Source organism: Apiospora aurea (genome assembly GCF_038362705.1).
Source record: "Apiospora aurea strain CBS 24483 chromosome Unknown utg000005l_segment0_segment0, whole genome shotgun sequence".
Taxonomy (NCBI): domain Eukaryota; kingdom Fungi; phylum Ascomycota; class Sordariomycetes; order Amphisphaeriales; family Apiosporaceae; genus Apiospora; species Apiospora aurea.
Window position 1 is genome coordinate 3,191,447 of NW_027117392.1, and position 22,359 is coordinate 3,213,805.

At 55.7% G+C, this 22,359-nt stretch overlaps 10 protein-coding genes across 10 annotated transcripts; 4 read left to right on the forward strand and 6 right to left on the reverse strand.

Annotated features, from left to right (window-relative positions):
* Positions 1 to 425: 425 nt before the first annotated feature.
* On the forward strand, positions 426 to 1,026 carry PG986_007539 (uncharacterized protein; the record flags this gene model as incomplete). Its single annotated transcript, XM_066843761.1, has 2 exons — positions 426 to 505; positions 561 to 1,026. 2 exons carry the CDS (start codon positions 426 to 428, stop codon positions 1,024 to 1,026), a joined length of 546 nt encoding a protein of 181 aa, XP_066699873.1.
* A 750-nt stretch (positions 1,027 to 1,776) lies between these two features.
* PG986_007540 (uncharacterized protein) lies at positions 1,777 to 4,724 on the forward strand (the record flags this gene model as incomplete). The annotated part of the gene is made up of 4 exons (XM_066843762.1): positions 1,777 to 2,242; positions 2,294 to 2,353; positions 2,401 to 3,623; positions 3,768 to 4,724. The coding sequence occupies 4 exons, from the start codon at positions 1,777 to 1,779 to the stop codon at positions 4,722 to 4,724; spliced, it is 2,706 nt and encodes a 901-aa protein (XP_066699874.1).
* Positions 4,725 to 5,300: 576 nt separating this feature from the next.
* Positions 5,301 to 6,241, reverse strand: PG986_007541 (cell surface protein; the record flags this gene model as incomplete). The annotated part of the gene is made up of 2 exons (XM_066843763.1): positions 5,301 to 6,091; positions 6,160 to 6,241. 2 exons carry the CDS (start codon positions 6,239 to 6,241, stop codon positions 5,301 to 5,303), a joined length of 873 nt encoding a protein of 290 aa, XP_066699875.1.
* Positions 6,242 to 8,061: 1,820 nt separating this feature from the next.
* PG986_007542 (uncharacterized protein) lies at positions 8,062 to 9,951 on the reverse strand (the record flags this gene model as incomplete). The annotated part of the gene is made up of 5 exons (XM_066843764.1): positions 8,062 to 8,192; positions 8,313 to 8,656; positions 8,706 to 9,316; positions 9,370 to 9,558; positions 9,619 to 9,951. 5 exons carry the CDS (start codon positions 9,949 to 9,951, stop codon positions 8,062 to 8,064), a joined length of 1,608 nt encoding a protein of 535 aa, XP_066699876.1.
* Positions 9,952 to 10,786: 835 nt separating this feature from the next.
* PG986_007543 (uncharacterized protein) lies at positions 10,787 to 11,890 on the reverse strand (the record flags this gene model as incomplete). Its single annotated transcript, XM_066843765.1, has 1 exon — positions 10,787 to 11,890. One exon carries the CDS (start codon positions 11,888 to 11,890, stop codon positions 10,787 to 10,789), a length of 1,104 nt encoding a protein of 367 aa, XP_066699877.1.
* Positions 11,891 to 13,089: 1,199 nt separating this feature from the next.
* PG986_007544 (uncharacterized protein) lies at positions 13,090 to 14,772 on the forward strand (the record flags this gene model as incomplete). Its single annotated transcript, XM_066843766.1, has 1 exon — positions 13,090 to 14,772. One exon carries the CDS (start codon positions 13,090 to 13,092, stop codon positions 14,770 to 14,772), a length of 1,683 nt encoding a protein of 560 aa, XP_066699878.1.
* Positions 14,773 to 14,900: 128 nt separating this feature from the next.
* On the reverse strand, positions 14,901 to 16,882 carry PG986_007545 (uncharacterized protein; the record flags this gene model as incomplete). Its single annotated transcript, XM_066843767.1, has 3 exons — positions 14,901 to 15,649; positions 15,755 to 16,357; positions 16,567 to 16,882. The coding sequence occupies 3 exons, from the start codon at positions 16,880 to 16,882 to the stop codon at positions 14,901 to 14,903; spliced, it is 1,668 nt and encodes a 555-aa protein (XP_066699879.1).
* Positions 16,883 to 17,182: 300 nt separating this feature from the next.
* PG986_007546 (uncharacterized protein) lies at positions 17,183 to 17,872 on the reverse strand (the record flags this gene model as incomplete). Its single annotated transcript, XM_066843768.1, has 1 exon — positions 17,183 to 17,872. One exon carries the CDS (start codon positions 17,870 to 17,872, stop codon positions 17,183 to 17,185), a length of 690 nt encoding a protein of 229 aa, XP_066699880.1.
* Positions 17,873 to 18,433: 561 nt separating this feature from the next.
* Positions 18,434 to 18,853, reverse strand: PG986_007547 (uncharacterized protein; the record flags this gene model as incomplete). Its single annotated transcript, XM_066843769.1, has 1 exon — positions 18,434 to 18,853. One exon carries the CDS (start codon positions 18,851 to 18,853, stop codon positions 18,434 to 18,436), a length of 420 nt encoding a protein of 139 aa, XP_066699881.1.
* Positions 18,854 to 20,283: 1,430 nt separating this feature from the next.
* Positions 20,284 to 22,288, forward strand: PG986_007548 (uncharacterized protein; the record flags this gene model as incomplete). Its single annotated transcript, XM_066843770.1, has 2 exons — positions 20,284 to 21,088; positions 21,147 to 22,288. The coding sequence occupies 2 exons, from the start codon at positions 20,284 to 20,286 to the stop codon at positions 22,286 to 22,288; spliced, it is 1,947 nt and encodes a 648-aa protein (XP_066699882.1).
* Positions 22,289 to 22,359: the final 71 nt, after the last annotated feature.

Here is a 22,359-nt window from a genome sequence, read left to right on the forward strand (position 1 = left end):
AGCCGGAGGAGGGGTGACTGGCCCAAAACGCCTGGACGCTGCCCCGCGTCAATTGAAGCGTTGGAAGGCGGGGGATTATCCCCCAGCACTCAGGCCGTGTCCCAGTGTTTATTAGTGGGAATACGGTCGCCGCTACAGTACGCTCTGAGTCACGATGGCTTCATGCAGTCACGACCAATCAGGACCAGCTGATTCATCAGCAACTTTCTGTTGCCACCATTTCGTACGGTAATATACTTGGCTTCTACTCACGGTATGTGGATCCTTCATTGTAGCCAATCAGATGCTGATCATCTCAACCTCAACATCCTTATAGGGGTTTGCCATCCAGACGTCCACAGATGATGGCATACAACTACGTCGCGATTATGCGGTGCTCGAATTCCGTATGACGTGGAACCATGACAAGTTGGGCAGTTTCCAATATGCTTTTTCTACTTTCTAGAATGCGCACGACATGTATCGCCCAGAAGCATGTTGACATAGTCGCTGATGCTGCTTTTCAGTTCGAAGAGGTCTTGCCATGATGGACATAAACCGACTCGGCAACCTGCGTTTAGGCGGCTCTACTGGCTGGCGGCAGGCCGCCAACGTGAACTGCACTATACTCGTGGCCATGTCGATAACGCTGCTCGGGTGTACGACCAGCTCCATCAAGCAAACCCACGGCGCGGTGAAGGCCTACATGTTCTACGAGGGCACAGGCAACGGAGCGCCGCCAAGGTCAGCTTGGCCATCCATTTGGCCATCAACGTGGCCTCGACAGCCGTGTTGGCTTCCTCCAACTTCTTCGTGCAGGTCCTCAACTACATGGGCCTACAAATTCTTCCACGGTCTCCGATTATCTTTTCAAGATTGGTCGGCCGATCCGAATTCGATGACTCTGACTGCAATGTGTTTCTTGATTCATCTTTTCATAGAGAGGAAATGACGAAACCAGTTTTCCATGCGGCCGAAGCCGGAGCTATTGAAAAAGCAGACTGTGCCTTCCTTGTGAGGATCCTTGCGTCAATCAATGCCAATTGATGTTTGGAGCTGAGGCATTGGCCGGCTCGCTCGTCCGCACGCTACGGATGTTTGCATCGAACTGCATTCCAACGCTCACGATGCGACGGACATGTTTTACAACGTGGCGCAATTCCAGTTCCGGGTACCAGGGACTTAGGCCCGTCGCCGGCTCTGAGCGGCCCGGCCCCTTGACAGTTCGACCCACCCACAGGCCTTTCTTTGATTCGCATTCTTGAAGCTGCAGTGGGGGGAGTTGCTGCTGTGCCTCTCTCTCTATTCTGTTCCCATCCACCATCCTCCAGGGACAAACACGAAAGCAGAAAAGGACCTGATACATTCGATCGAGCACGCCAGCGCATGCGGTGCTGGTTCCATACCAGCAATGGATTCCCATCAATGCTTGCAGGCTGGGACTAGGTCGAATGTGACCAGTCCCAAACCGTTCAATGGGTACGCGATTGACACGTACGGCTTGGAGCATCTTCTCGTCTTACTACAACTAACACCACCACCTTGCTTCAGCGGGAGGCATCGGGCATGCTACCTGCCTACCACATACAGGTATCCGACCTGTTGGCTCGATGTTTGCTTTGCACAGCCCGAAGCAATCAGACTCCGCTCACGCCCCAGCAGAATAGCATTTTGGTTTGGTTGACATTTCGTGGCCAATTCAACTACACGCTTACAACGTCTAATTGGATCTGGCCGCCTGGGGACAGAACACCTGGCTCATTTCTGCCAGTTGAAAGCAAGACGGAGCTCGCAAACATGGCAGACTCCTCCCGCGCTCACGATGAAGGCCAGCGGTCCAGTCTCTTGCCCTCGGCATTCTCTAGGGGCCATGCGTACCAGCGGATGAACTCGGATGGCGACATCGATCTGGCCGACGTTGCACCAACACGGCCTTACTCGCCCATCGAGACAAGAGATTTACATGCAACGCCGCCACTGGACGTCCCAAGTTACCTGCAACCACCCAGGAGACCATCTGCCATAAGCCCTGTCGGCACTGGAGATGTTGGAGCGCCAATGTCGGCTCGCGTGGATCCCAGTTCCTATTCCACGCCGTCTTTCGTCATTACACACCAAGATGAGCCTCTCGTACAGACAGAAACCACAGCTACTAGTTCGAGGCCCCAAAGCGAACGGCATACACGATTCACAGAGATGCTGAAAAATTCACTTACGTCACCTGTCGACCCCCTATCGGACCCGGCCGGCAATCCGTATTTAGGTGCGTCGTCTGTACGGTCAAGCTTATTGGTCCCCAATGACGACCGTGAAGACCGGCAAAGAGACTACGAGACTGACAGCTTGTCAAAGCGCTACGGTAACGACCCTCACTGTGAGCTGGCTTGACCAGCGAATCGGAGCTAATCCCATTTCTTATAGCACAAGCACCTCTGGACTGCCACTCAAGACAAGACGTGCACGTGAGACGCAGGAGCTGGTTCTACGGCCAACTGGTTTTCTTCTCGATACTATCAACCCTGCTGAGTTGTCTATGGTTCTTGGTCGCGATTGGCAAACCCAAATATGGCAACAGCATATCATCTTCCGAATCCGGCGAGTCCCTCATGAAGCCGGCTACTGCATCTCTGTTGGCAGCAATAGGTGCAAAGCTAACGGAACTGACGTTTGTCACCGTCTTCGTGGGATGTGTTGGCCAGGTTCTTACGCGGCGCGCTTTCGCTGAGAATTCGAAGGGGGTGACTATATCGGAAATGACCATGCGAAATTGGGCAATTCAGCCAGGGACTCTAGTATCGCGCTATGAGACCATCCCATATGCTTGGAGAACTGTGCTGGGGTTCCTGACACTGTTTGCGACTGCCGCAAGTATGCTCTATACATCTGCTTCGGATGCCCTGGTGGCCCCAAGACTCACATTTGGCTCCTGGGAGGACAGAACGTTGGAAGGCTTGGTCGCGACGTCCTATGCTAATCCGCAATACATCAAATCCACTTGTACCACGCCGATTCCCGATAGCCTCGACGAATTGAATGCCGGAGTTTCCTGTGTTGAGGTAGAATACTCGGGCCAGTCCTACCGAAACTTACTCTCATTCATGAAGTCTTGGCAGACTCTGGGTAACAACGCCACTTTGGAGCCTCCAGGTATGGATATGCAATCCAGACCTGTAGGAACTGCTATACTGTACGACAACACAACCCTGACCTCGGCTTGGGTCAACACCGAGTATTCAGATCCTCAAAAGGCGTTCGATGCTCATAAACGCATCGTCAACAATGTCACACTGGCAATGCCTCACCCAGGCGTGTATGCCGCAGCCACGGATCCCAGGAACAAGATACTGCAGCCACGCGAGCTCTCTGGTGTGGGCGAGTATCAAATCAAAGCAAGCGTCGTATCTCCGGTGGTCAATACCCTGTGCGTGAACTTATCGCCCCGCGAACTGGAGCCGTTGGTTTACACTGCATGGCCGGATGCCAAGAGAAAGGATTCGGACATTCCAGGTCAGAGCATGGCCGACCCTGCCTGGCTGAACGATATTCCCCTTGCCGATGATAAGACATGGCTGAACCGTACTGCGGTTGACGATATCTTCAGATGGGGTCCGAAATACGGGCGCCGTCCGCCCATCTTTCCCATGGTGAGTCAGTTTGCCCCGATGGGCCGCAACACCTCATCACACTACAAGGTCGTGGCATTGTTGCAGTGTGGTAGAGTTCAATCAGCATACGCCTTTTCCTTGTAAGTTACACTGTGAATACCACGCAGCTTACAGAAACTACAGTTTCCCCTTGAATACAACATGATAACGAATACAAGCGTGTATATGTCTGACTCGATATACCTTGTTGCCAAAGCACCTGGAAAGGTGGTTGGTGACTTCACCATCTGCGAGCTGCGCTCCTGGCTAGCGCCGCAATGTTCTACGCATTTCAACATATCCGGCGTCACCGGTGCGAGTATGGAAGCCCATTGCGACGACAAGTTCGACACGGAAAAATACATACATGCCGTGCCAGACGCTCCACTCTCTCCTAATACGAGCACCGACTGGCGCAACGTCGCCGACCAGTGGCGGCTCAGCATGGACATTAACGGCGGTGTCCAGAACAACAATGCCTCCAACGCGCGGATCTTCACAAACTTGGTTCTGCGCGAGCCCGCGCTGTCCACGACCCTGCCGTCGATGGCAGAAGCCATCTCCGTGCTGGCCAGCTCCACCTTGATCGTCGGGAGCAAACAGTCCACCTTCCGGCACTTTTGGGACTATCCCAACGCGACGCTGGAGCCGGGTGTGTACGAAAGCTTTTCGGTCAGCATCAAGATGCAGCAGTACGCATCAGCCTACGAGAAGGGCTGGCAGGCCTATTTCTATCCCGTCCTGGCCGTCGTCTTCTTGCTCAATTGCCTCTGCCTCTTGTATCTGCTGTTCGCCGCCAACGGCATGGTGACCGACGTGACGGAGCCCCAGAACGCCTTTGCTCTGGCCATCAACTCGCCGCCCTCGCGCCAGCTCTACGGCAGCTGCGGCAGCGGGCCCAAAGATCGCGAACTCAACATCCCCTGGCGCATTGCGTACGCCAGCTCGGCCAACCACTACTACTTCGAGGAGGCCAACCAGTCGCCCTGGCGTGGTAGGTTCAGCGGCCAGACGCTCGATAACTCGTCGGTCGCCTCGCTGGCGGACGGGAGCTACTCCAAGAGCTACAAGAGGCTGAGCACGGGTCGGAGCTTCCTGTGACGGCATCTGGTCACATAGGTCATGAGATGGAAAGTCGAGTGGGAGAGGACATTTTGGGATATCGCGTCATAATGTTGTAGGTAGCGCCCTGTAGCATCTCCTGGATTTAAGATCCGGTTGGTATCGCGAGATTTGGACAACCATGTGCTGCATAGTCTTGCAGTTCTGGAAGGCGTAATTAGGAAAACAAGAAACAAAACCAAAGGAAAACATGCAGTTCAACAGTAGGCTTCTCTTATGAGATTCCGCTTTCTTGTAAATTACCCCTTTCGCGTTCACCCTTGTTGGACATTGGTCTATGGTAACGAACGTGTTCATCATCATTCATCAGCTACTTTACCAGCATCTATGTATCACCTCCCCCAACAGTCCTTGCTGTGGACCAAGATCGCCTGTACCTTGCATCATAGAATATATAGGTGGTATCTAGTTCCAAATAGCCCTTACATCAAGGAAAGAAAAGAAAGGAACGATACTGCGTGTGCATTGCTTTGCTCTTTGTCATTGAATCGCTCTTCCCCATTCTTCCCCTCTTTATACGCAGCTAGCACCAAAGTAACTCAGGCGCGCTTGCGACTACTGCTCTGTCTCCCCAGCATCGAGGCCACGAGCAAAGCGGCGCTTGCGGAGGTTGAACTCGATGGCGCGCTTCTTGGCGGTGGTGCTCTGCGTGAAGACGGCGGAGCCGCCAAAGGGACCGGCCGCTGCGGCGTTGTTGAGGCGGACGACGCACACGTTGGAGGCACCGCCCACCTGGCCCTGGCACGTCATGCCCTGGGGCATCTGGACGGCGACGGGGAAGTCCATGGTCTGGGCGGCCGAGAGCCCGCCGACGCCGAGGCCGGGGACGTTGGTCTTGACCGTGGCGTCCTTGAAGGCGCCAACGTCCTTGCCGCCCGAGGTCGCGTCGATGGAGGCTTTGAGCGGGCCGGCGCCGTCCTGGTTCACCTGGTGGAAGGTCATCATGATGGTGTCGTCGTCCGAGGTCGTGGGCAAGCCGCCCGATATGGCGGCGCCCGTCGCGGCCTTGACGCCGGTCTCGACGGTGCCCTTGGGGGTCCGGAGGCCGCGGTTGTCGGCGCGGGCGGCGAGCTTGACGTAGCGGGCGCGGTTGGCCTCGTGGAGCTCGCGCGCTTCCTTGACGGCGGTGGTGTTGCCGCCTGCGCCGTCCATGAACATGGCCATCATCTTGGTGGCGTCGACGGGCCCGCCCTTCTGAGAGCGTCCGAGGGCCGAGGCGCGCTGGGTGCCGAGTTCGCGCTGGCGGATGATGGACGTGTCCGCCTCGGAGCCGCAGAGAGGGGACGGGCAGTCGCGAGGGGTGCCGTCAATGGTGGAGAGACCGGGGAGCTTCACGCCGTTGGCCCCTGGGAATATGTTAGCCTTTCTTGCTATGGACAAAACCGAGGGCTAGAGTGGCAGGGGCTCTATCTACCCTGGACTTCAGTAATAACACCGTGGCCAAAGACATTGGTGACGGCGAAGGCGGAGAGGAGGATAGCCACGTGATACTGCATAATGGCGGTTCGAACAGCGAAGATAGGCCCGAATAGACGGTCGTAAAGAACAAAAGATATTAAAAAGAATAAGTACAATGAAAGAGCGCCGGGCTCGGAGAACTGAAGGGCAGGGAAAGGTGGAGGTGGTGAGCTGAGCTGATTATACTGATGGTTGACGATGACGGAGAAGAGTGAAAGGAGCGATTAGACTACGGAAGAGCTTGGTTGTCTTATAGATATCGACACGAGCGGCCGGTCTCGTTATTCTTGACTGAAATGTACAGAAAGTCCCCCCAGTCCTTCCTGCCCGACGAAGCTGTTGCATCCAGGCAGCAGACATATCCCAGACGCCTCAACACCGAGAAGACCGGAGCTGAGGCTGTGCTGGGGTGCAAACAAGCCTACTATTGGATCCCGAATGCATCAGATGAAGCAAGAAGCCGAGTCTCAGCTAAAAAGGGCGCATGTATTTGAAAGATGAAGTGCCTCGATGACTCATGGCCCGATTCTGCGTGTTTCCCTGTCCTGGAAACCGTGGCTTTCCCAGAAGGAGGCGAGGTGGACGGGCGGAAACAAAAACAGAGGCAAGTGCGTTCGTGAACTGGCAGTCACGAAACGAAACGAAACGAAACGACCTTCCACAAAACAAGGGGTTCGACACAGAAAGCTTAAATCCATCCTTCATGCAAACCTCATCCCAAGGTCGGCCTGGCTCATCAGATACCTAGCTTTCGCCGTGAAACGTGTTCCAGTACATGGCAGTATGGATTGATGAATACGCACATACGCAGACGGTCACCCGGCTCCAGGTGATGTGCCAGGATTAGTGAGCGAACACGATCTGTTCGCGCCTGAGATGGTATTTGTTATAATTTTGTTTTCTATCCGATCGCCTGCATGGCAGCCACTGGCATTTGATGTTGGCATGTTGCCCCAAACACTTGTCGAGAGTGGCGTCTGAAATTGGGCCGAGGCCAGTGACGCGTGTGCATTCAGTTCTGTCCGCCTTGGAGCCAGCCCCCCCTTTACCGACGGATTCCAACTCCGACAAATGTTGAGAATTTACTTACCTTGAATACACAACAGGCGAACCTATTGGTCCCTTCTTATTGGAACTTTTATGAAAACGGAGGAAAGTGCTGCTGAGGCCAGATCAGCTCCAGCCTCCAGGGAACCGCTGGGAGTAACATGGTGCGTTGGCCTGTGCGCTGGTTGGTGTGGAGACCCCACACTAGCCCCACCACCCTGTTGTCAAAACCGATCTGCCGCATCGGCCCTAGCTCGATTTTCTCTTTCCTTTCCTCTTCGTCGCAAATTCCATTTATTTCAGGACCTATTTGCAGCCCCGCCTCATAAAGACCTGATTGCGTGACTCTGGGTGACTTACACAGAGGTAGGCAAACCTGCAGTTTGGTAGTGTTCACCCTATTGGAACAGACAGACATACGATCGGAAGTCGAGAACACTGGGACATCGTTCGTCTGTTGTAAAACTCGTCGGTAATGTCACTTTCCGAACCAGCTGACGTCAAATCCAAGTCCACGATTTGTTACTAAAAATGGATGTCTTCGATCTACTCTGCCTGCCGTATTTCTAAATCCCCGATCCGATCTGAACATCGCCCTGCCCATAAGCATGGACATAAGCATGAACATGGACATCTACCAGACGAGTTTGATACCGTACAAGCCAGCCTGCTGCGTCGCGCGCCACCCGTGCCACCATGAAAGACATTGGACCAAGATTTGACAGAGCTGACTTCACGGGGCCTCCGATCTGTCAGGGACCGAATTTGGGTGGCCTCGGCTTGGTACCTACATCCAATGACGTATACGAGGTCACAGCGCAGCCATTGCAGCAACGTCCCTCATATTCAACTTAGAAGACAGTGTCCTCAGAGCCGTGCCGACAACGGCGCACTGGTAGAACCCGTTGTTCCAGAGCCTCGTCTGCCAGACACCAGGCTCAGCTAATAGCACAGTATTCACCGTTACTAACTCTTCCGCAATGCAAAGACATGTAACGACATTACACCATGTAGAGCACACTATTCACCACTCCACCCACATTACACACAACCTCTCCAAACTTTCAGCCCAGCCGAACGTCAGAGTTACACGGGAGTATAGAAGCTGATCCTCAAGGCTCTGAAGATCATTCTTGCTTAGTGTCCTGATATCTCTCACAGCTTGGCTAGGTAATCGTGCCTCAGCAGAGTTATTGCCAATCATATCCTCGCCGTCTTCCTCGAATGGGTTGCCGTACAGCAGCTGGTTCCACGCTTTCTTGTGCCATACTAGCTTCGAACCTTTCATAGCACCACTCTCATCAACCATGTTGCCGATGATTCTGGGGTTTGCCAAGAGTTCGCGTTGTATACCACAGCTTTTGCATACAGCGAGTGGTATGTTGGCATACAACGGCACACCGCAGCTGGGAGGAAGGGTCAGTACCGTGCTTCCGTATAAGGTAATAGACATACCACTCATTGCAGAAAGTTCTCACGTTTCTCCAGATGTCTATCAGATTTACATCGAGGATGATCACATTGACCTTGCCGGTGAAATCTGCACATTGCCCTTGGGCTTGGCGAACCGCCTCTTCGACCTCAGCCAGGGTAAAAAGCACTCTGGCTGGTCCCTGAACGGTCGTTTCGATGTCCCATAGTCCTTCTGGGAAAGGTGTCACAACGGAGTCCATCTTCAACATGCCATTGACCTTCCGGCGCAGCCAGTCCACGGCTGGAAAGATTGGGTCGACTTCAATCATATAACTATACCCGAGTCCAATGGACAATATGTCGACAGAGTGGTTGCTTAGTCGATACGAAGGGCTTGAAATGAGCAAGGCAGTTCGATTAGGCCTCCAGCTCTGCGTAGAGTCTACTTTATCTCCCCAAAGTTTGAGGACGGACGTGGCGGTCTCGTCGAAGATCCCAACCTCGACCAGACTCAGCGAAGCATCGCCGTTCTTGGGTTGAATGACTTTGCGAGGACCGACACTTCTGACACATACCAAGACTTTGGCGTCTCCCATGTCGTACCCCGTGTCCAGGAACGATCTAAGAGTCATCAATCCCCGAAGGTCGTCCGGCTTTTCTGGGTCGAACTCGAGGGGTTCTCTTAGCATGGATGCCTCCCTACTACCCGGGGGTCCTGATGGAAGACGATGTGTGATGCTTGGTTGCGGCCAGGGTAGATGGTGGTAGAGCAATGCACAAGAGGAATGTGCCCTATCTCGGCCTTTTTGGCGTGGGAGAGATAGGTAGACCAGATGGTCACACGCTGGCCAAGGATGGGAATGTGATGAGTCGGCTTTCCAAAGAAAATTTTGACCTAAACCAACGTTGAGATGAGAGATTTCAAAGATGTTATGGAGTCTGTATGGATGCTTACCGCAATTGCAGCGCTGCCATCGCTTACGACGAGGTACTGGTGAATATCCTCGGCGCCTCCTTGGTTGTTCTGACCGGGCATTGAGCGTGAGTGATTGACGATGCGCCCTGCAATCTCGTAATCACGCGGACCGGCCTGAAGATGGGCAATGGGAAGCTTGTCGTATGGTCTTGGCGGGGTCCAGGGAGCTGAAAGAGGATCGAGGGCTGCATCCACTTCAGACGATGTGAAGCCGTCTCGTGGGACACCGGAGGCTGTTGCTTGTGGTTCCTCATAGCTGCACTTCACTTCCCTCTGGAAGAAGGACTGAATGGATGGAAACGATGAACCCATGTTGCAAAGCCTGACTTTGGAACGCAAGATATCTCTTTGAGCACTTGTCTGCGGATGCGAACCCTTTGCTTTGTTCGTTAGTAGCCGAGGATGCAGTTAGGATGCTGGCTCGAACGATTCCGTAGGTAACCCTAATGAATTCTCGAAAGCAGCCTCGTGATCAAGTAACGTCATATCAGACATGAGGACTACTACCATTGATGTGTTGAACAAGAATGGACCTCAAAGCCTGCCCATGTGTTTGGGGGCAAGCCAGGTTGAACCATATTACCTTTGGTGCCTACTTACGTCCAATGCTTAAGCACTTATGTAATTACATGCGCCTACTGCCTTTGTGCTTGTTTGGCAAACTCAAACGGAAGCAAGTGGCAGTTACAATTTGGGCCCCATCGCCCCTTCCTGCCTGGCCAGAATTATCTGGGGAAAATCCCTAACAACATCCGGCTTCGTAGAATACCATCTACCTACCTACCTACTATCAAACTAAGACTTCAGTCAGAAGAAATGGATTTTCGAGGATAGGTAGAGAGTTAACAGAAACAAAGCAGTGCACGTCTGTAACGGGCCGTTGAAGTGCATCGTGTGGACTTTGCCGACTTGTCTTGTAGGCAGCTTTGGTCTGAATTCTCCGTTTGCGCTCGCGCCAGCGTCGTGTTAACGGCAATAAGATGTAGTTGAGAGTACAACCATAACCGTGGTTACAAGATCACCGTCGATTGACCGACTATAGATTGTCGGAAACAGAGGTCTATCACATCGCCCGTAGGCCTAAGTATCGTAGTATGCTGTACACGAGATATTGACGACATCGCCACAAAGAGTAATGCTTATATACCTATTTGCCACGAGAAGGGAGAGTCGACAACAGGAAAGACGGCAAGGAAAACCGCGATATACCTGTCTTGGGTGCAAGCTTATAATTAAGCAAGAAAGCATCGAGGCGCTGAATTTCCCCATCGTCAGTGCCGTCCTCCACGACCCGATTCAGCCGACCGTCATCAAAGGCGATGGCATGCCATAGCAAGACGCCGAATAGCTGTGCTTCCCTCACGGCTCTCAGCTGACGTGGCTTTCTGCGCAGCTCGTGTGTTTGCGATTGGATCTCGTTCCAAAATAGAAACGCAAGTTCATCCGCCTCTGGGTAATAAACGAATTGCCCATGTTGGACCTCGCCGAGTAGCTCCTCGAGTCCGTACATGCCTACCCCAAAGGGCAACCACTCGGCCTCGGCCCAGTCCAGAAGGCCACTTGTCTGCCCTGTCCGCGGGCTCACCAAGATATTCGACGGCAGGAAGTCGCCATGGCTGAGCGTCCACGGGAGCCCCTCTATATCAGGGAGGACTGGCAACAGCCGGGTTACCAGTCGTTGGAAACGCTCAGGCAACGATGACGCCATCATTTCCAGCCGCCATCGCAGCGACGAGCCCACCGTGCCCTTGGGACTGACCTGGTCTTTTGTCCGCGCATGTCTCCATGCTTGGCAATGAAACCGGGCAAAGTCACGCACAGTTTGGCGCCTGTAGGCTTTGACGACTTCAGTCTGGCAGCGGGTAGATTCCCGGAAGTCTGTGAGCGATAAGCCAGTCAAGCGCCTCATGTGATATACGTGGAGCTTGTTGTTGTTATTGTTGTTGTTGTCGTCGTCTGGCATGATACCGAGGAGTTTGACCTCGGGAACCAGACACCCGAATATAGCACAAGCTTCCCGGACGATGTCGACGTTGATGCTATATTCGACAGGTCGGAACTGTACGATGGCAGCATCCCCTACGAACAGTGTATAGGAGCAGTAGCCCTGGAAAGGGGCAGGTCTGGTCTGTAAGCCCGGGAACCTTGCTGTCACGAATGCATCGCATTTCTCCCGCGCATCGATGGGAAGACGACATCTTGTGAAGAAGCTGCTCACTGAGACGCCCGAGTCTCTGGGTTGGGTGGTCATGATTATGCTTGTTGGTGTAGTTGTTGATATCAAATCGTGTCCCACCGCACCCTGTTAGGTTTTATTTAGCATCGTCACAGATGCGTCTTTTGGGAGACGGTGGAATTCACGGTGATCATGTCGCTGCTGTCATTGTGGTTTACTGGTCTCGCCATGGTTCGAGGAGGAGAGAAGGTGGTGGTTGCATGCGCGGAAGACCAGACGCGGGGTATTAGCCAATCCCAGCACAACGTGGGCATCACAAGCTCCTTTGTGGCTGCGCGCCCATCGTATGTGGACGATGCCTAGACTCGACAGGATTTATTAGGAAGGTCAGACATGCCAGATATGGTCGTTTGGTGAAAGGGCCTCATCATTCTTGTACGTCAGCGCACAAGGCATTGATTGATAGATACAAAGATCTGCAATTGGCTCGGGCGGACAATTTCCAGGTATGGTAGGAGTGAGACACAAAAGGAAATATATACAAGACACGCAGCTCGACCGGCCGTGTGGTTCCCAACACAATTAATCAAATTGGGCAAATGTTCTTTGGTCGTGTATCTACTTGCACTAATCATTGCGGCCGACATGATCCCCAGGATCCTTGGCGTCAACATACACCATATTGACTCAGAATGCTCTACCGTCAGCTGACACGGCCCTGTTGCCTCGCCGTTGTAGCTGCGCAACCATTGTCCTGCCTGCGGCCGGCTTACATGGTGCTGTTCTAACATTCCTATCCAGCTCACGCCACCACTTCACGAAGACTCATGACCGGGTTTGTTCAACGCTCCAAGCCCACGCGAGCGAGGCTTGGAGGCGGCGCCTCCGCCATTTCGGAGACCCTCGTCGAAGGGCTGAACGTTGGCGTCCAGGCGGAGAGAACACACCTGCAATACATACAAAATCCACCGATGCACCCGCACCTTCTGGCGGCGTCTTTGGGCGTTTCTCTGACGCCCTCCGGCGTACAGCAGGAGCGACCCGTCTTTTCAAGCCCCTTTCGGGGCGTTCCTTCTGACACAAAAAGCGACGGGCGTAGGGAGGAGGAAGGATGCTCTCAAGTGGCGCTGCAGCTGGCATGACTGCATTTGTGTTTGCACAACTTCACGCTCAGACACACTAGCATTCTTGACCGTCAACCTTCTCCCTCATTCCACTTTGGATGCCACCTACTTTACTGTATACTGTATTCCCAACCTCGCTCCATCGCCACCATGGGCAAGCGGATAATAGTATGCTGTGACGGGACTTGGCAGAACTCGGTCGATAATTACGTCAAGGCCAGCCCCAAGCACCCAACGGCTCGTCTGGCATCGCCGTCCAACGCCACACGCATCTCTCGCTCCTTCGCCCGAACCTGTAGCGACGGCACGTTCCAGATCATCTATTACCAAGTCGGCGTCGGCTCTGGTTCGGGCATCACAAGTACCTTTACCCGCATCTTAGGCGGTGCGTTTGGTGTCGGTATTGCCGAGAACATCCGTGAAGCCTATTCGTACATCTGTGCCAACTACGTCGATGGAGACGAGATCGTCCTCCTCGGCTTCAGCCGCGGCGCCTTCACTGCTCGCTCCATTGCCGGCATGATAACAAACATAGGTCTCCTAACTCGAGTGGGGATGGGCTATTTCTTTCCCATATTCAAGGACACCCAGAACTTCAGTAAGTGGCTCCATCTCACAGGAGGTCGGTTAACTGGAGAAGCTGAAACGGAGCGGGCAGTGAACCTTGACTACGGGGATCCCTTTCCCAGACTCCCGTTTCCCGACAAACCCAAAGGTGACGGGGCCGTAGAGACATACAGAAAACGGCTGGTTGCGATGGGCTTCACCAGAGTTTGCCAGAACGGTGAAGAAAGCGCCCCTATCAAAATCAAAGCAGTCGGAGTGTGGGACACTGTCGGGAGCCTTGGTATCCCTACCGTTCCATTTCTGGAAAAGCTGGGTATCACTCGCAGTACCGTCGAGTTCCAATGGTACAATACGGACCTATCCAAGAATATTGAGCATGCATTCCAGGCCCTAGCACTTGACGAGGTTCGGGAGCCCTTTAGTCCTGCTGTTTGGGAAAGACATGCCGCGCCTGACGAGACCATCGACCTGCGACAAGTTTGGTTTCCTGGCGGCCACTCTAACATTGGCGGCGGCGAGGATGATCAGGGTGTTTCAAACATCACGTTGGCATGGATGATGGACCAACTGGCCTCAGTCGGCATCGAGTTCATCCCAGACGCCCTAGATCGCGTCTACAACCAGAACGTCGCGTACTACCAGCAGGAACCTTTCGCAAAAAATTGGGCGATAAAACCTATAGTAAAGGCCAATAAGCCTGTCCGCCCATGGGCATTGCACAAGACTGTGCAAGCCTCCGGCGGTTTGTACAAAGTGCTTCTCACTACACCTCGCACCCCCGGCCGATACAAGAAGATCAACCCGGATACTGGGAAAGCCACGAAGACGTCCCTAGAAGACACCAACGAGCGAATCCACAGCAGCGTACGGGTGAGGATCGCTTGTGAGGGCCTCTCGCCAGGAGACAAGGGAGAGTGGAAGTGTCCATCCTTACTTGCATACTGGCGTCCTCGAAAGGTCATGGCCGATTTCCATGATCCGACAGCAACAGAAGAAGACGCTTCTTCGGGCGGTTCCCCGCGCTGGATATGGGAATACGCCGGTACTGAGGCTGGAGCCCCGGCGGTGAGGACCATGGTGGAGGAGAACCTGGGGCCGTACGAAAAGCACCTCCTGGAGATATCGGGTGGTAAGCCCAGTGTGATGGACTACGCGGAACAGTTCAGCTTCGAAGACTATGACTACCCTAAGCCCTCCAAGTTTACCTGGGATGAGTTGCCGTTGGACAAGTTGCCACTGGAGAAGCTGAAAATGTGGAAGAGGTGAGTGATAAACCCTAGAGAAACCTGCTCATCACATAGATAGAACCAAAATGCTAGAGCTTGTATGAGTGTCCCCTAACGGGTTGTAGCCATCTATTGGGTATTGGAAGAGTGTTGTACGTTGCGCTGGTATCACGCAGAGTTCATCGCTTGCTGCCATGGCAAGGGCTCAGTGGCCACCTTGACAGGCCCCAGTTCCTCTTCCCGGCGTTTATGCCAAGCTTCGATTTCTCTATGATCAACGAAGTTTCCATGGAACCCCAGCTTCAACTTCAGCGGCAGGTGGAGAGTGGCCAGGGGTCCGACCGCGAGGTTCTGGGCGTCGAAAATCACGACGTCGTTTCGCAGCACGTCGAGATGGTTGAGAAGGGCGATCAAGTACCCCTCGCCCTCGCCGCCGCCGTCCCGGGGGATGAAGCTGGGCTCCTGAAACGTCGACGCCGGTCCCGCGAAGTAGACGTCTTCCTGCCCGATGGCGCCCTCGGCGTCGCCGGCGTCGCCCCACGTGTAGTGGCCCAGGCAGTTGAACAGGCCGCCTGCCGGCGGGCCGCACCGGGCAAAGTCGTACGGCCGCGCCGGGTCGATGCGCGCCTGCCAGAAGTGCCGGTACTTCTTGGTGACGACGCGGTCGTCGATGCGCGAGAACTCGCCGTTGGTCGGCCACGTCAGCGCCGGCGCCACGCGCGTGCCCGAGGGCGCCGCCGGGTCGAAGAGCCACCGGCACGTCGGGCTGCTCAGCCGGTTGCGCTGCTTCACGCCCGGCGAGTCCGGCTCGCCCTCGGGCGGGAAGAAGAAGAAGACGTTGCCGTCGGCGACGGTGAGGTCCAATACTACTTTCCCCTCGTCGTTCTCGTAGCATCCGGCTATATGCCCGTGGAATCCTACATATACCCTCGTTAGCTAGTGATTACTGTTTTTCTGAGTCTGACTTTCTGTGTGGGTTCATGAATAGGGGAGTCTATAATAGAAACAGGCAAATACCATACCATTATCCGCTCGGAACCACTTCACATCCTCGGCCCTGGCACCCCGCCGCGGCACCAGCCCATACCATTGGTCCTCGTCGGGATCCCACGCGAACTTGTTGCCGCCGCGCTTGAGGCGCTCGAGCGACATCTTGAGCGGTGTGAGCGGGAGGACGACGTAGTTGGCCGAGACGCCGCAGTCGTGGATCATGCCGGCGAAGGGGGCGCGGAACCAGACCTCCTCGCGCACCCGGCCGTCCTGGGCGCCGACGGTCCAAACGGCCACGTCGGCCGCGCAGTCGGCGCCGTCGCCGCCCGCCTCGTACGCGAAGCAGACCATGTCGCCCGTGTCCGGGTCGAACTTGGGGTGCGCCGTGAAGGTCGGCGACGCGATCTGGCCCTCGAAATCGTAGCGGCCCAGCGTCGCGAGCGTCGCGGGGTCCAGCGCGAACGGCGGGCCGTCCTCCTTGCTCGCCAGCAGCACCCCGCGCCAGAACGTGACGTTGGTGTTGGCCGCTGTCCGGATCACGCCCCGCACGCTCTCGTTGTCCGTGAAGGGGTTCCGGTACCGTCCAAACAGGGCGCGCCGCGCGGCGGTCTCGGCATTGTAACGGTCCGTTCGTACTGGGGAGGGGGAGAGATGGAGCTTCAGCGTTTGATCACTTTATCTGAGGGAATAATCGTACCATAGACACATAAGTAGAAGAAAATGGTTCAAGGTAGGGGGAGGGGGGGCTGGTTAAGAGAAATCCTTGCACAGGCTGTCAATCCCTTCACCCCCTTCTCGATAGACGCCCGCGTTGATGAAAAGGGACGAAGAGGCCGAGGCTTACCGTAGCGCTGCTTGAAGTCGGCATGGCCGTTCTCAATTCGGATGGCTGTCACGCTACCGTCGCCGTTGAAATGGATGTCGTCTTCAAAGACTGGGGGGAACCGATGGTCTGGTTGGATACGGTAGAAGGTCCCATTGATCTCTTTGGGGATCTCGCCCGTGACTTCGAGGTCGAAGATGTCCCCTTCAAACCGCGAGGGCTTGTTCATACCCCTGAAAACCTCTGTGTCTGGGAATTTGGACGTGTCGCCATTGAGCCGACCGTTCACGTAGTGCGAATTGGCCACTTGCGGCTCTAGAGCGTGGATGTGAGCCATTGCTAGGACGGGATGTATGCTGATTGCGCACTTGAATTCGAGTCGAGCCGATAGGCAACAGCTATGGTTCTACAGATTACAAAGATTGTTTCCCTTCCCTGCTCGGTCTTGGGGCGAAAGTGAATGTCGACACTTGCATCTCCAACGGCTCCTCCCCTTCTCCAACTGCGCGTACTCTGGCCGTCTCGGTGATAGATTTAGCAGCGAATTGGGACTGCCGCATCCAGGCTTGGGGTAAGTTGCATTCCAGCTGCAGCAACGGCCGTGTTCGTATGCAGCCCGTCCACCCCATAGGCTGGATCAATTCTGCACTAGATCTGGCAGGATCTTAGGCTCATCTCTCGACCCCGCGCCTGGTCGCACCTGACCCTCCGGCAGAGCCAAGGACAGAGGGGGGTCGCCCGTGCCCGCCTCCTGGCCGTGCTGCGGCGCCCTGAGGTCGTCCTCGCTTGCGCGCTCGCCCGTGACGGGGTGCGGGTAGTGGAAGGGCACGACGCGCGTGTCGGGCCAGAGCATCTTCTGGTCGACGAGCTCGTCGGGGCCGAAGGGGTCCTCGGGATACGTCTCGGTGGGCCAGGGGATGTAGTTCTCGCGCGTCTGCTGCCAGCCCGTGGCGAAGTCGGCGTGCCAGAAGGGGAAGTAGCGGTAGCGGAACAGCTTCCACGCGCCGTCTTCCTTCAGGTACTCGTTTTCGTAAAGCCCGCCTTCCCACCACTGCACGGCGCCCCGGGGGTGCGTCTTGGCGATGGACTTGTGCGTGCCTGCCTGCATCAGCGCCCGCATCCGGCACCACGCGTGCGTCCCCGTCCGGTCCACGTCGATGATGTCCTGCAGCATCAGGTGGTCCAGAAGGAAGCCCCGGACAGGCCCGTTGCGCCCGGCGACGAAGCCCTGCTGGAACCGGCCCTGGTAGAGGCGCTTGATGCCCTCCTTGCCCCGGTAGCGACCACCGAGGAACTCGACGTAGGTATCCGGGTGGTCTGCGTACATGTCGACCACCTTTATGGTGTGGGCGAGGGTTAGCTGTCATTCTCGTGCTATCCTTGGCTCTCTTGCAGACAATGCCAGGTGGGTGGGTGGTGACGAGGAAACGAGCACAAACCTCGTTATAGAGACACTTGTCGAGGTAGTAGCCATATTTGAAGTGCGTCTTCCGAACTTCGGCTTCGTCTGAGACACGTGAGAGTTCCTTTGTCAGGACAGCGATTTGCTGCTTCAACTCGGCGAGCTCTGCTTCCATGATCTTGTGATGGATTGTTTCCGTGATATTGATGCTGGGAATCAGTAAGGAATCAAGCATGTAAGATGCACACTGAGGCGTTGGAGAATGGCACCAGGTCTACAAGGGGACTCTTAGAGATTCAAAAACCAACGGGATGCAGAGTACAGTGCGGGTGGCTTTGGGGGTACTCTCCAACCCGGAGTTGCGTAAGTATTTTAATCTATCTCGGTCGATTTTCTCCGCCCGATCATAGCAGCAATCCACGAATGAGATGCCGTACTAGCCATGGCATCATGTGCTTGCATATGCATATACTAGGGGGTTATCATTTACATCGAGTTCCGTCGCTGCTTCCAAGCATGGTCGGCATCCTCGTGGATCTTGGGCTCGGGCACCGCCTCCTGCCTGATGTCGCGCTTCCGCTTGTAGTCGACGCCGAAGCGCCGGTCGCGGTCCCCGACGACCTTGTCGAAGTCGAACTGGCCGGCCTCGGTGAAGCTGGTCATCAGCTTCGGCTCGCCCAGCGGCAGGGCGTCGCCGCGGTCCGTCTGCCACAGGTGGTAGACCTTGCCGTAGAGGTGAACGACCTCCTTCATCTCGGCCGTCTCGGCCGCCTCCCAGACCTGCTGCGCGCCGGGCGCCGTCGGGCCCGGCATGATGAGCATGCCCGAGCGCACCTCGAAGACGTGCGAGTGCCAGAGCTTGCGCTCCTCGGCCGGCAGCGTCTCGTAGACCTTGGGCGTTACCATGTACTCGATGCCGATGAGTTTGGCGTCTGGCCCAGGGCCGTCGTAGAGGATGCACTGGCGCACATCTGGGGCATCGGGTCAGTAGATGAGATGACGGGGCAGGGGAGGGGCGTCAAGCTTCATTCAGCCAATCGATTACCTGATGTCAAATGTGAGCAGTAATGGTTGGCCTCGACGTAACGGCCAGGCTCATCGGCGTAGGTGTGAAAGGCGTTGAGATGGGCACAGATTTGCTTCACCGGTTTGAAGTCCTAGACGGGTGGTCAGGACACTGCCGATGCGAGGAAGAGGCCGAGGGGGGCTTGAGGAAAGTACCTGGATGAATCCAGCACCGGTTTCGAGGGCAACATCGCCTGGTGGCACTTCGGCCCCAGGGACATCTGCTGGCGCCATGCTTCTACTGGCCATGATATGATATGATTCGGTTGTCGTCGCCGGCCGGTGTCTGAGGCGTCTTCTGGTTTTTTTTCCTGTTTTTTTTTTTTACCTTGTCTGGTGATGGAGAAAGCTGGCCAGGTGAATCGTATGCCGGAGGATTGTGTTTCAATAATCGAAGACTGTTACGTCGTTGTTTTCTAAACAGCACTGGCTGTGACACCAAGTTCGTGGTCTCTGATGTCATGACGATACCCATAACCCCGCCGAGTGCTCTGGGACGGACGGAGTGGGTGCTCCTGTAGCCAACCAACTTACACCATTATGCACCGTTATGCACCGATCAAGACAGCCGACATGCTGCAAAGCCTTGCCTGCTCGGTCGCCCTGACGGGAAAGCGTATCTTTGAAGTATGTAAGCCCGTAGTATCGGGGAAACCCTTTTGTCTTGACCACGAAACAAAACATGGCAACACACTCTCTCTGCCACCGCGCCGTCAACATCAGCGGTGCTTGGAGACGTTACTGTGGAAGAAACGAAGTCGGTAGACAGATGTTCTCGACAAGATGTTCTCGACAAGATGTTCCCGACAAGATATTCTCGACAAGATATTCTCGACACATGCAAGATGTTCCTCCACTACCCTATGTACCCCTCGGTACAAGTACAATGTACATACTTCTCCACCTGCCTTGCTAGGACCCGATCCGCTAACGCCGAGTCCATTAGGGAAAGTATGTCCCTACCAATTGACATCAGCCCAGATATCAATCTACAGACTGTACGTTACCCTATGCTAGTTACAGATTCAGATTCCAGATTGCATCCATACTCAATTACCTAACCTCCTCGCTCGCTAATCCATCAACCAGCTTCATTGGTTTCGCTGCATCCCCCCAATTCGCCCAGATTGACAACACGCACAGCCAGCGGCTGATCGTGACTGAGACGTGCCTCGTTGTCATCCAGTCGATGATGCGCCGCTCCAACTAGACACGCGCCCCTCCTCTCCCTATCGCAAGCCCAGAGAAGAAAGAAGCCACCGAACGACACTATGGCCGCGACCCGACGGGGCCAGCCGGAGCTGCATGTCCGACTCCCTCCACGGTCGCCGGCCACCTCTACGTCCGCCGCCGCCTGGGCCGACCTGCCCTCCATCTCGGCCCTCTTCCTCATCGACTTCGACGTCAAGGCCGGCTACACCATTACATGGAAGGCCGCGAGGCCCCACGTCGAGCTCGAGGGCGTCGTCGAGTACAAGTCGCTCCCCTCGGGCCTGCACACCGTGACCGACGACCTGATCTATTTCGTCCATGGCGATTTTGCTGGCCTGAGCGCATTCGTCAACGCGCCCTGCGAAGACAGCGAGGCGCGAAACGCCCGCATGCTCGCCGTCGGAGTGCTGGTCCCTCTGAGCTACGGCCGCCTGGGACGCGCATGGAAGCACGCCGAAGGGCTCAAACATATGGCGTCCCAGCTGGCCGACGACGCCAAGCAGACGCAGCTGCTGGAACAATACTGGGAGAAGCATCAGGCCCGCGACAACAGCTCCCACAAGCAGCAGAATGCTGCCGCTGCCGATACGGCGGAGGAATCGGCTGATGGCGCTGCCACCCAGACACCGCAGCTGCAACAGCCCAGGACGCCGAAACGGGCGCATCCTAGGAGCCGCTCTGCCTCGGACGGAGCCGCGCTGCTGCAGCCGGAGCACAAGCTGTCCAACTTCCACCCGGCGTGGAACTTGAAGAAGCTACTCGACACCTTTGGGCCCCTGATCTTCCCCATACACCGTGCTGCGTTACTACGCAAGCGCATACTGATTTCGTGCCATGCACCCGTACAAGAAGTCAATAACTTCGGTAAGTTTTTCATACCGTTATGGTTTAAGAAGAGAGCGGTTTCTGATGCCAAGCATAGTGTATGATATATCCATCTTGTCTAATATCCCCCTCTCGACTTACGAGCTTCTCTCGCCTGATTGCCCTTCCCACCGGCTCAGGCCATTATTCACAGTCGGAGTTCATGACATACCCTTTCTGATTGACACGGCCAAGCCCAAAGCCCAAGAGGAACTAGGCGTTCCCCCGGACACGGAATCTGGCTGGATTGCTTGCACTACGGACAGTATCCTGGCCATGAAGGATACTTTATGGGACATGCTCATCACCATGCCGTTGCCCCATGCGGCACACGCCCAGGAGCACGTATGGCCGACGGTCGAGTGCCCCCGTGGCACCGTGGTTAAGGCCACGCAGCGCGACCTCCGCCGGTTCCGCTCCCTCACGAACGCCCTGTCGCGGCTAGAGGCGCGCAGCAGCAGCGTGGGTGGCGCCGACAGCCCCGGGGCGTCCTCAACAACCTCGCGGCCCCCAAATACGCCGCTCAGACCGAGCGACGACCCCCTCGTGGACGAGACGGACAAGATCGTCGAGCCGCAAACCTGGGCGGCCTTGGCCTACAACGGTTTCATGTGGTGGGCCTCGGCCGGCGAGCAGGCGCGATCGAATGAGGCCGAGGAGTTGGCCCACGACGGAGGCCTGCTGGCCGACATGTACTCGCCGTCCATGTATATGAGCATGAACCTACCGCGCTCCGCCGACTTGGCGGCGACGCCGTTCAGTAGTTCGATGGGAGGAAACAGCCAGCCACGGCGCCTTTCGGCTACCGCCACCTCTGCGCCGCTACCGCCCGAGGAGGCCGGGGTCGAGCTGGCCATCATCGCCTACTTCCACCGGCTGACATCTACCATCCTCACCAAACTGGCCGACCTCGTCGAGGACCACTGCGACTGCTCTGACGCCGAGAGTAATATCATGATGGATGATGGCATCGACGACGACGACGACGAGGAAGAGGATGTGCTACTGGGACCGGGCGGTGGTGACGGAGAGGCGGGCCGCGGTATAAGAATCAGCATCGACGCGCTCCGGGCCATGGGTCTCGACATATGGAGCGCGAGCGACGTCGAGTTTGTGCGGCAAACGTTGGCGGTCTACTTTGGTCGCCGGGCGTACGTCGAGGGGAAGGGTGTCGAGGTTTGTGGGGTCAGGGTGTGTTAATCAAGGAGGAGCGATAGAACGGGCTGGGGAAAGTCTTGTAGGAATAGAATACGAACGAGTTGGTTTTTGGT